The sequence below is a fragment of the Scyliorhinus canicula genome, chromosome 2, assembly GCF_902713615.1.
Source record: "Scyliorhinus canicula chromosome 2, sScyCan1.1, whole genome shotgun sequence".
Taxonomy (NCBI): Eukaryota; Metazoa; Chordata; class Chondrichthyes; order Carcharhiniformes; family Scyliorhinidae; genus Scyliorhinus; species Scyliorhinus canicula.
Genome location: NC_052147.1, coordinates 155,509,810 through 155,522,749, shown reverse-complemented (window position 1 = coordinate 155,522,749; position 12,940 = coordinate 155,509,810). Strand labels below are relative to the sequence as shown.

Here is a 12,940-nt window from a genome sequence, read left to right as displayed (position 1 = left end):
GGGGATGCAAAAAAACTGCAGAAGCACTGTGAAGAATAGATCCTGCATATCATGGGTGTAATTACTTCTGTGAGGTAAGTGGGTGGTGGTGAAAAAATATGCTCTTCAAATTTATGACATTATTGTATAACAAAGATGACCGCATTGAAATGAACATTGATATGATCCACTGGCAACAGCTGTCACACACCCAGGACCACAGGGGGTGGCATGGTAGCACAGAGGTTGGCACTGTTGCTTCACAGCGCCGGGGACCCAGGTTTGATTCCCGGCTTGGGTCACTGTCTGTGCGGAGTCTGCACGATGTCCCCGTGTCTGCGTGGGTTTCCTCCGGGTGCTCCGTTTCCTCCCACAGTCCAAAGGGTTAGGTCGATTGGTCATGCTAAATTGCCCCGTAGTTCCAAAAGACAGGTGGGGATACTGGGTTACGGGGATCGGGTGCAGGTGTGGGCTTAGGTAGGGTGCTCTTTCAGGGGCCGGTGTAGACTCGATGGGCTGAATGGCCTCCTTCTGCACTTTGAATTCCATGACATCTATGACCAGTCACATTTCTGCTTTTATACACTCAGACTAACCAGGTAACGCGTAGTTTGACTAAAGGCAGGAATTGGTGTTGGAAGAGTGTTCATTCATTTTTTTTGTTCGTTGTCACCAAAGCCTTAGTGGAGCAGTTGACATCCTTTTGCCTCTTGCCAGTTTCTTCAAGCCTCCTTCAGACCACGCTTCATTTTATCCACCCATCAAATTTTTTCTTCTATTTTTACCCCAGATTTCTCTTCCTATTGTTGCCAGGGCAAGACTGTCAGATCTTCATTTCAAGAGTGCATACTTGGCCATCTCTCTCTCTCTAACTGTACTTATAATAATCTTTATTAGTGTCACAAAGAGGCTTACATTAACACTGCAATGAAGTTACTGTGAAAATCCCTTAGTCGTCACACTCTGGCCACTGTTCGGGTACACAGAGGGAAAATTCAGAATGTCCAATTCACCTAATAAAAAAATAAAAATAAAAAAAATAATAAGCACGTCTTTCGGGACTTTGTGGGGTAAAACTGGGGCACCCGGAGGAAAATCGCTCAGACACGGGAAGAATGTGCAGACTCCGCACAGACAGTTGACTCAAGCCGGGAATTGAGCCTGGGTCCCTGGCGCTGTGAAGCAACAGTGCTACCTGCTGTGCCGCCATTGACAACGCTTTTGATTCCTGAAGTTTTACTCTTGATCTGACTCATTTGTGTTTTGTCCATCCAGCTGACTCTGAACATCCTCCACAATACCCATATTTCAAAAGCTTTATCTTCCTCTCATCCTCTTCAGAGTCTTAACTCCATCGTGTGCAACAATCCACATTAGTGACTGTACTAGATGTTTTTTCAGCTTTGTGTTAATGCACTTCCAGACCAGTTTAAGTTACTGGCCACACCTCTAGCTAATCTAACCTAGATTTCATTCTTGGATGTAACTTTGGTGTTTATCAAACAAGCCAAGATGAATTTGTCCACTGCCTCTATCATGGTACTTCTAATCTTGACTTTAACGTTGCCACCCAGAGCCATAACATTGGTCTTTGCCTCATTTATTTTCAGTCCAAATGGCTGTGTCTTTTTACTAGGCCTGCCATAGTCTCAAACTCTGCTTTTGTTTGGAAAAATGTACAGGGTAAATGAACACGAAAAAAAAGTTACCTGTGTATTTGCAGGAAATTTACTGGGGAGGAGTGTTAAGAAACTTCACCCAGTAGGGCACGGGTATAACCTAATGGCATTGTATCACTTCCAAGGGAAACAGTCAGCTATGTTTGGATCCAAAGTTATCAATTGTAACCTTTTTATATTTACAATGTCTTCCGGCAGAAGCCAGTAAATTAACTAAAGCAGTTGAGAGAACAATTTAGTACCCGTTCATACAAGTGTTCATTATCTTGTTGCAAGTGTTGATTGGGGTAGATAAGAAATTGCATTGTTAATGAAGTGATTAGAAATGTAATCTGAAAGAATCTATGCAAAACAATGTGCAGTGAAAGAAATGTCACAACACACATATTTTGATTGGCTAAAGATTAGTCTGTAATTGAAATGCTACAAGCTGGTACAATATTTATTTTATGCATATTTTTTAATGTGAACAGATTTTCCAATATTGTAATGGTTCTCTAGGTTTTGCAGTGCTTGCTCCAATATCGCAGAGGGGCAGCACAACTATAGGTCAAGTGATCGTTGGGTGCAACATGCAGCATGTTTGAAATAGTTATTGGTGGTGTGGCTCAAATAAAACAGTGCTAGCTGGTTAGTGTCTAGAGATGTCTTTTTACATGGCCTGATCTGCATGCGGAATACAGCTATCCCAAGGTTACTGAAGTTGTGGAAAGCGCACAATTTTAATACAGTAACTAAATGTCCCACGCTCATAGGTGTTTACCTCTTTCGCCAACAACTCATGTGGCCAATAAATTATGTCACCGATGAAATGTATATGAAACGCACTAAAGTTATTTTTAAAGCTTATTTTTGTTGATCGTTACCCCCCCCCTCCCCTCGTTTTAGGTTTCCCTCTGCCTTGCAGCTTTCTTCCTATCAAGAAAGTCTTAACTAATGCTGCTTCAAATTGTAACTAAAATGAGGGCAAGAATGGCCTATGGTGACTTGCTCACCTTCAGTTTGTTTTAATTATTTTTTCTCTTTCCTTTCCTCCCTTAATATGGCAAAGTATCCAGCCTTCAGCTTGTCATCTGCCCCATCGAAGTAGTATAATTTGCTCTGAGCACAACTGCCAGTCTGCTTTACCAGCGAATTGCATAGAATTCAGGGCTCCCTTTTTCTTAAACAAGGAACAGTATTCATTGATTGTCAGATTGTGGCATGTGGGTGCGTGTGCTATGGGGGGTGGGGGGAGCGGAACAGGCGACACATGATCTAACCTAAACTAGCATTTTGCATTGGAAGAAAAATAGTCATGTTCCTTACCTTGAGCATCTATCTTTTGTCATGTTTATCATTCATCAACTTCAAGATTAGGAATTGCAGGTGTTTTAACCTGTGGGGTGAAATAATATTAGCCTCAAGAAGTGATGACTCTGCACTGTGATCATTCATACTGTGATCATTCATGGCTTTGCACTGAAACCCCAACTCTACTTCAAAGCATTTGTAATAGCTGCTCATAATACCCTCAAATACTTAGCAGTGAGGTTGGTTTTATATAAAAACTTGTGGGTTTTTTTTTAGAATATTTTGTTTCTTTAATATTCTTCAGAATAAAAATCAAAACTGCGATTGACCTCATTCCGATAGCCTTTTGCCTGAACCACAGTCTTATTTTTCCTCTACATGTACAGTTAACTCCACACACCACAGTTTACCTGGAATAAGTTAGTTTAGTCCCTTTTTGTCGCTGCTTTACTATTCTTGCTGATAACTAATGAGGTGAAGTTTAATTTGTTTTAGTTTTTGTAATGGTTTGTAACAAAAACTCCCTTATGCCATATATACCGTCACATCCTAGTCAGTCCCAAGAAGTGATAAACATAGCTCCACAAGTGAGGCTGGCTGAATAACTCAAGGGAGAAGTTACGAGTGAGTTATAGTCTGCTTAATGAGCTCACTGCTAATTTCTTCTATTTGTCTTCTGTTTAGCCCATCTGTTTCAAAGGAATGCAATTTTCATGGAGAAATTTGGCAAATCTTATACTTTCTTCACTAATGCAGAGCAGAATGGTGCACATCACTTGAAACAAACTGTTGCTTCACTCGCATGTGGCATCATCATTGCGACAAAAATGAAGCGTACTTTTTCTGACTCTTTACCTTCAGTGCACAAAGTCAGTTTGAGGACAATGCCTCTTTAAATTTCTTAGGTTTAGAAAAGACGTGTTTAACGCAATTTTGGTGCATAAAAAGGGATTACAACTAATATACATTATTAGTTAAACTTGATACTAGAAATCTATTTTCTATTCATTCTATTTCTGGAAAATCTGGGATGACTAAGTGAACTCCTGTCTAACAATAGCAAATGTTCAGCCTCTGGAGACTGCCAGTGATGAGCCTGAGTGTAAGAAATGCCCCTGGCCTGTTTTTGCTGTTACACAAAGGAATCAAACAATGGACATGTGAATTATGTTATTAAACTGCTTAAATTTCATATTACAACGGGAAATTATGCCTTCAACTTGAAAATGTTTTTTACATACATTGTAGTTTGTTGCAGATGCTATTTTAAATGGTGGGTCATTTTGTTACTTGCTCAATGTGTAGAATTGCTACTTGAAATTATGCTCTTTACTAAACTGATGGCAATAACACAGATGAGATACATTTGAATACCATAAGTTCACCTGACGGATTTGTGCCGAATCGATATGGTTACTGTTGGCTGGAATATAAGCCTAGGTTTTTTGGTTTAAATAAGGCCTATCTTAATCCCATAAAAATGATTGCATGGTTAATTTAACTTCATGAAGGCACTAAGAAGATTTATTTCTTGTTGCATACATGGATTAATAGTTGCCTGTGTTGCAAGAACATTGCATAAGCTGTTTCTCTTTTCCCCATTGTCTTCGAAATGCAAATATAAGACATTGAAAATATCATTTTTAACAAAAGATACCTTATAAATCCTGGAAATCTGCATTTTAAGATAATAAGTTTGGGTTCAATTTGATACAATATTTGACCAGTTGGTGCCTGACCCAAGTAGCTAAATGGTGTTGTGCTAGTTCAGTATTTTTTCTAATATAATTCTTGGGTCTCTATTCACAAATGCTGTGGGGGGAGCAGCCTCCTAATGTTGCTGCACTAAATCATTTTTTTTAAATCACGGGTCACATGATGTGACCGTGGCAGTGGCTGTGTTTTAGCCAAGCTCTGCTCTACTTGCCTTTTGATCCTTTATTTTATACTAATGCTTAATTACTTTTAGGATATATGTCTTTTACTATGTCCCTGGCAAATCCTGGCTTGATTTTCACGATGAGGGTCTGGGTTAGATTATAACTTCTTTGTTTGATTAAGGCGGCTGGGGTGGGGTCCAGCTTGCAGTGGTGGGTTTACTCACGAATCGGTCTGCGCCTTGGTGATGCTGTCGGCATTAAGGTGATGGCCGCCAGTGCGAATAATGTTCTGGATGATGGTCTCGGCTCCATGGTACAGGTTTTTGGTACTCACTTTTATGAACTGCGAAATATCCTTGAGAAAATAGTGGAAGCAGAGAAGAGAATCCTATTATTTCATTGAGTGCACTCCCTGGTGAGGACTCGCCTTCCGTCCTTGGAAATCCAGTTGCATGGTTTGTCGTTTATCCTGACTGACTCGGGAATCGGGGCCAGACAGGGAATGCTCGTGCATCTCGTTTCTTGTGAGGAGTGGAGGACGAATCTCTGACCGATTTTGAGAGTTGGCAGCCATGTTTTTGTAATCTTGATTTGGAGGTTGGGCATTTTAGGGTCGACAGAGCTCATTGTATCTGGTCTTTGAGGTTGGGGTTGGTCAGAGACCTCAACTACTGGTCTTATGTTGTCTTGTCCTCATTGCTTGTCATGAAGGGTTTGAGGCAGCTTGTCGTGTCCTGTCGGCCTAGATTTCTTGCTGCCTGGGCATCAAGAAGATGGGCGTGGCAAAGGTTTGATGGATCTTTGGGGGATCCTGAATGTTGCTCGACTATCCTGTGATGGCTTTGTCCTTTCTAAGCGCTAAGAATAGTGTTGATACCCTGCAGTTCACCTGCAGATTATGCTGTTAATTTCACGTCACTGTCTTTTTTCCTGACAATGGTATACGATATATGAGCACAAAGGGGAGGATTGTCTAGTTATCCTGTTTTGGCAAAAGCCATATTAAGTTGGTAATGTGACATGTGGTTTGTGCATACTCTTGCCGTTTTTTATGTGCTATACTCCTTGCATTTGCAAAGAGGAAGTGCATTGTAGACAACCCTCAACTTATTTAAAGAGATTATTTATTTTTGTATTTTTATTATTTGTTTTGAGAATCCGTGCTTATACCCTACTAAAGTGTGTGGAGTCTGCACGTCCTCCCCCTGTGTGCGTGGGTTTCCTCCCACAGTCCAAAGATGTGCGGGTTAGGTGGATTGGCCATGCTAAAATTGCCCGTAGTGTCCTAATAAAAGTAAGGTTAAGGGGGGGGTTGTTGGGTTATGGGTATAGGGTGGATACGTGGGTTTGAATAGGGTGATCATGGCTCGGCACAACATTGAGGGCCGAAGGGCCTGTTCTGTGCTGTACTGTTCTATGTTCTATGTTCTATGTAAAGTCCAGACAGATCATGTATCCCAGAGAGGACTGCATTCCCTGAGGTTCTTCTTTGTGGTTGGCGTCTCTGGAGTTGTTGGAGTAAGGGGAAATGTGTGATGGTGTGGGCCTGGGCGTGGTCGGTTGATCCTTACTTGATTTGTTGTAATAAGAGTCTGTACGCTGTGGATCTGCTTTGTTGGAGTCCTTCTTAGATTTGAGGTAGGCTCAATGGGGGAGATCTGTGCTGCCCTCCAAGTAGTATGCTGGCTTCCTGAGTCCCCTCCTTGTAGTCAGGTCTTCCATGGAGAGGCAATGTTGTTTGTCTGTTGAGGCTGCTGCCCTGTGTGCAGTTAGTGAGGAGTGAGGTTGGTTGGGTGGTGAGTCTTGGCTGGGTATTCTGGGGGTACTGACTCCTGTATTCAAGAATGTGCCGGACTAGGATCAGGTTTGGTACAGTGTCTGGTATCCTGTTGCACCTTTATTCTTGGGCGGTTCCTTCTCAAAAGCACTTACCAGAAACATCATGAGAGGCTGAGTCTTGATGCGTTCTGAGTTTCTTTGGTTCACTGACTCCAAAGTGCACGAGGGTTCAGGGCTGGGCCAGGTCCTGTACTGTTGTTGTTACCCTGTTCCTCCACTCGGGACGTTCCTTCTTAGACGGATATTATGAGAGGCTAAGTGAAGTTTGAACAAGCAGCTTTTTTTCTTGGTCTTGTGGTGAGGGCCATGTGCCGGAGGATCATGGCTTATGGTTGTGTTCAGGTCCTTTATACCCTGAGACCCTCTGCTCCTGGTAGTTCTCCGTTTTTGTCCTGCCTTGGTTAGTTTGTTGGGAGTAGCTGACTGCACTGACTATAATCCGAACCTATTGTATGAATGTTTGCAGGTCCCCTCTGTATTAATAAGTGAAATGATGATTTTTCTGTACTGTGCTTGAGTTTGGGCTTTTGTTGCATCTTGTAGTATTTGCAAAATATCCTTAGAATTGGTGTTGTGGCGATTTTTCTTTTCTGTAATTTTTAATTTCTGTTATTGTGAGGTTAAAGAATCCATGGTTGACTCCTGCAAGAGTACAGACAGGTCTGATATCTGAGAGGAGGGCATTATTGCCTGTTATTGGTGTCTTTGGTGTTACTGGAGCCAAGGGGGATTTGTTCTGGTACATGCCTGAAAATGGCACAAAGATCTTGGGCAAAATTCTCCGGCCCCCCGCAGGGTCGGAGAATCGCCCGGGGCCGCCGAAAATCCCGCCCCCGCCGTGGCAGAAATTCTCCGCCACCCGGGATTTGGCGGGGGTGGGAATCGCGCCACGTCGAGCGGCGAGTCCCCTGCGGCGATTTTCCGGCCCGTGATGGGTCGAAGTCCCGCCGCTGGGGGGCCTCTCCTGCCGCCGAGGTTTGAACCACATCTGGTGGCGGTGGTGCAAGCGGTGTCCTGGGGGGCGCGCGGGGCGATCGGACCCCGGGGGGTGCCCCCACGGTGGCCAGGCCCACGATCGGGGCCCACCGATCGGCAGGCGGGCCAGTGCCGTGGGGGCACTCTTTCTCTTCCGCCGCCGCCACGGCCTGCACCATGGCGGAGGCGCAAGAGAATCCCTCAGCGCGCATGCGCCGGTGGTGACGTCAGCGGCGCATGCACGAACCAGCGAAGGCCTTTCGGCCAACCCTGGCGGCGGGCGTCAGAGGCCATTGGTGCCGGTTTTGGCGCCAGTCGGCGTGGTGCCAACCGCTCCGGCGCGGGCCTAGCCCGTAAAGATGCAGAGAATTCCGCACCTTTGGGGAGGCCCGACGCCGGAATGGTTGACGCCACTCCGCAACGCCGGGATCCCCCGCCCCGCCGGGTAGGGGAGAATCCCGCCCCATATTCTGAATTCTCATGGTTGTTGCGAGCAATCGCCGCGCGGGAACATGTGCATTTATTTTACCATGTTTTTATGGCATTATCCTCCTCTTCATTGTTCTCTGGTAATGCGTAGAGAGAAGCCAAGTCAAGTTTAGTGATTGTAGGGCAGTACGGTGGCACAGTGGGTTTGCTCTGTTGCTTCACGGCACCGAGGTCCCAGGTTCAATCCCGGCTCTGGGTTACTGTCCGTGTGGAGTTTGCACAGTCTCCCCGTGTATACGTGGGTTTTGCCCCCACAACCCAAAGATGCGCAGACCAGGTGGATTGGCCACGCTAAATTGCCCCTTCATTGGAAAAAATGAATTGGGTACTCTAAATTTTTTTTTTAATTTAGTGATTGTAATGGGTCAACTGTACTGCTGTTCTTCTGTCCTCTGTGTCTATGTATTTTTGCTGTGCTGTACCATTCCTGTGGTTTTGTTGCATTATTTGTTTTTTTTTTAAATCAACATCTATTTTAGTACCTTTTCATGTTCATCCTGTTACTTTTACAATTTTTTTTAGGAACAGATAGACTTAGTACTTTAAGTGTTACATGGCAAACAGAGAATTTACTCTTTCAGCTCATTAAGGCTTTGGCATTTGGGCACCCTTGCTCTGCCATGCTGGCGCTCAAGCAGTGCTCCTGCCAACTTGGCAGTGCCATCGGTCACATTGGCAGTTCCAGGGGGAAGGTCAGGGAGCCACCCTGCACTTAGCCAGACCACTGAGGGGTCTCTAATGGCCCAGGAGACCCCACTCCTGGGTGCAGTTCCGCCTCGTCCACGTTTGTGTTGACCAGCACTGATCGGCGCCCACCTGCAGCCTCCCTGGAGAGACTGGAGAATCGAGAGAGGCCGGTGGATCCCAGGCAGGTTTACAACCTAGTTTCTCAAGGGTCATTTGGTCCTGCCCATTGGGGTCGAGTTCTGACTCCGACATCTCGTGGGACTTGCTGCAGCCTCTCCTGGTATTCTCTGGCCGCATTGTGCTCTCGCTTGAGTGCAACGCAGCCGGAGAATTGTGCCAATATGTGAATAAGTTAAGGCGTGGATTGGTTTAGATTTTTGTCTTGCACCACTGCAAAGATAGCCAGATGGAGGTGGTTGGAGTCATGTGTTCTGTACACCATCGCTCTTTCATTCAGTTAATGAAAAGTCCAACATGTAAAAGATGATTGATTTCAGTAACCCGGTGTAGGCGTAGGTGTCACACATGAAAACCTTCAGATTTTTTCAGAGTATAATTGCCAACTACTCCACCTCAAACTTAAAACATCTTCATTCAAATTCAACATTTGGAAAAGAGAGGGCCAGTTCCCTTTACCGTTGTAAGCATGTCTATTTTTTTTAGGTCATACCATACTGTTGTCTTGTTATAGTAAAGACATTTAAAATTAGGATTTTCCAGTTTCTAGTATGCCTGTGTTTAATTCATGATGTGGAGTTGCCGGCGTTACACTTGAGTGGGCACTATAAGAAGTCTTACAACACCAGGTTAAAATCTAACACATTTGTTTGTAATCACTACCTTTCGGAGCACAGCTCCTTCATCAGGTGATTCCAGAACGTCGGCATCGCCCCGGCACCAGTCCTCCACCCGGTGGGAGGCCAGCAGCCATGCCGCGTAAAGCTCCCCGGCATTACCTGCGGATACGGCCGCAGCATGGCCAGGTCCGTGGCCGCACATACGCAAGATGGCGGCCTGCGCCACCCAGCATGTCGCCGGCCGCACGCAAACCCAGCCTGCCAAAAACTGACCCCCTGTAACCCCCCGGACCAGTCCCCCTGACCCCCACCAGAGCCCCCTTCCGCCAGCGGAATGGCGCTCTACCCCCCCCCCATGCGCAAGGCGGCGGCTTGCACCGCACAGCATGTCGCCGGCTGCACGCAGATCCGGCCTGCCAAAAACTGTCCCTCTGACCCCCACCAGAGCGCCCTTCCACCAGCGGAACGGCTCTCTTTACCCCCCCCCCCCCCCCCCCCTCCCCCCGGACTGTAGCGGCGCTAGACACAGTCCCCAGCTGCCACATAAGGTCTCCGAACGGTATGAGCACACGTGAGCGTGCCGTCGGGACTCAGCCCATCGGGGGCGGAGCATTGGGAGAGTGCCGAAAGAGTATGCCGGTTTTGAGGGGCAGAGCATCACAAAAACAGCGCCACCCCCAATTCCAGCAAAAAAGTTATTTCTCCGGCTGCTTGCCGAACGCGATTTCAGCGATCGGAGAATCCTTGCCATAGTCTCCCAAATAGAGAATCCTGGCCACTATCGGGCAGCTCGTATCTGTGGACATGCGCCATCTCGGGTGGAGGCTACATTGTTGATGTCGGTCTGTGGTCCGAGTCCGCTATGGCGCACGGCGCGGCCGCTGCAGACTATTGCCGTGCACATGTGCGGACTCCCGACCAGAAGTGCAGGGGTCCATTCGCACAGTGAAATCTGCGAAAAGCACTCCGGGACCCTGCCAGCCCCCTGCAGGTAGGAGAATCATTGTAAATTTTTATATGGAAAGTCTGGCGTGGAATGCCAACGTCTTTACGGTCGCATGGGGACATAGCCCCATTTTTGGAGAATCCAGCCCCTGGTATATGGAAGCAGATTGAGCCAATTTGCTATGCTGCACCACCACTAATCTGTTCTGCACAGCTTAAATTGGGTTCTGAGCAGAATTAACAATTGAACTATATTCTCATACTCCAAGGAGCAGAATGTTATAAACTTACAACATAGAAGCAGAAGTAAGCCATTTGGCCCCTCGATCCTGCTCTGCCAATCAGTAAGATCATGGCTGATCTGTTTGTGTTCGAATTCCACATTCCTGTCAGCACCCAATAGCCTTTGATTCCCTTGCCAAACCAGAACCTAACTGGCATTAAAATATTAATGTGTCAGTGCTTAACACACCTCCAATAACCTTAGTTTAATAAGCATAAAGGGTTAAAATTCAACTGCTGCATCTTTCTAATATCTAAAAGTGTTGGTTTGCTAGCTGCGAAAGTAGTAGAGTCAGCATACTTTTCCTTCATAATTTTTTAATTTTAGTGTAAAATGAAACCAAAAATAAACTTAATCTAATAATGCCTTCACTGTTGACCTTTTTAATTAGTGAGAACATTTGAAAAATAAATGAGTGCCATGAAGGTCAGTAATTATTTGCAGTCTAAGAAGGATGATATTTGTTTTTCTTTACAGGACAGTAGTGATGCCCATTGCCAATGAATTTGCCCCTGATATGGTACTTGTGTCCTCTGGATTTGATGCAGTAGAAGGGCACCCTGCCCCTCTTGGGGGTTACAAAGTCTCCGCTAAATGTAAGTTTTCTCACGGCAGCTGAAATTATTGTTTTATTTCAAGTGGTGTGGTTTAATTAGAGCAGAGTTTTTTTTAATTATTTGGGACCCAAATTAATGAGAGTAAATGATCCATGTTTTCCAGCTCTTGGGAGGAGGGAAGAAATATATCAGCACTAATCTTCAAAAAGAGATTTGTTATGGGCTAGGGTTTAGAGAACCCCAAAGTGTATCATGGAGTTCACCTGACCCACAACTTTTGATACATTGTGGTATGGGGAGCACACGGCCCACTCTACAGGTGTGGTACAACAGAAATGGAAAAGTATTTTTTAAAGCAAAACAATGTTTATTCTATGAACTCACGTTAACCTTTTTAAAACATACAGTGAACATCTTGGCAACCATCAATTCAAATACAACCCACAAAGAATAGAACACTATGTAATCCTTAATAACTTCCCAAACAACATCCAAAAGACAAAAGAAACACCTTTTAACAGATGCACATTAGGTTTGCATTCACTACTGAAAACATTTATAATTCTGAATTCACCAAATGATCAAGAGATAGTCTTTTCATGGCAGAGAGATCAACAGTACACCTGCTTGGTCTGGGTTCACCTCCAACACTGAAAACAAAACTAAAACACACCCTCCAGCAAACAGCCTAAAACGAAAGTAAAAAGCTGACAGCAGCCCAGCTCCACCCACACTCTGACATCACTGATAAACACCCAATTCTTTTTTTTTTAAATAATTTTTATTGAAATTTTTCGATACAAACATTTACCCCAACTACATTTTAAATTATAACACAACAAATCCCCCCTGGAAAATCCTCCCCACGCCCTCCCCCGCGCGCACCCCCCCACCCACCCCCCCCCCCCCGCGCTACCAGTCTAGCAACCAAACCGTTTTTTCCCTTTCTACTGATGGCCTCGGGCAGTCATTGCCCGCGACCCCCCGCTGACGTGCTCCCTTCGTTGCTATCCCCCCCCCCTCCCTTCCCCCCCCCCCCCCCCCTTTCTCCCCGGGTTGCTGCTGTTTCGGCCTCCAGTTCCTATCTCTGATCCAGAAAGTCAAGGAAGGGCTGCCACCGCCGGAAGAACCCCTGTACCGACCCTCTCAGGGCGAATTTGATTCTTTCCAATTGGATGAAGCTTGCCATGTCGTTTAACCAGGTGTTAACACTTGGTGGCCTTGTGTCCCTCCACTGAATCAAGATCCTTCTCTGAGCTACCAAGGACGCAAAGGCCAATATTCCGGCCTCCCCTGCCTCCTGTACTCCTGGCTCCACCCCAACCCCAAAAATCGCTAGCCCCCACCCTGGTTTGACCCTGGTTCCCACCACTCTCGATACCGTCCCCGCCACCCCCTCCCAGAACTCTTCCAGTGCCGGGCACATCCAGAACATATGTACATGGTTCGCAGGGCTTCCCGAACACCTAACACACCTGTCCTCACCCCCGAAGAACCGACTCATCCTAGTCCCCGTCATATGGGCTCTGTGCAGCAC

At 45.7% G+C, this 12,940-nt stretch overlaps 1 protein-coding gene across 1 annotated transcript in view; it reads left to right on the top strand.

The window, feature by feature from the left end:
- hdac4 (histone deacetylase 4) overlaps positions 1 to 12,940 on the top strand; it is a 699,895-nt gene that overhangs the window by 663,294 nt on the left and 23,661 nt on the right. Inside the window, 1 exon segment of the mRNA XM_038788077.1 lies at positions 11,324 to 11,442. Coding sequence (XP_038644005.1) covers positions 11,324 to 11,442 — 119 coding nt within the window.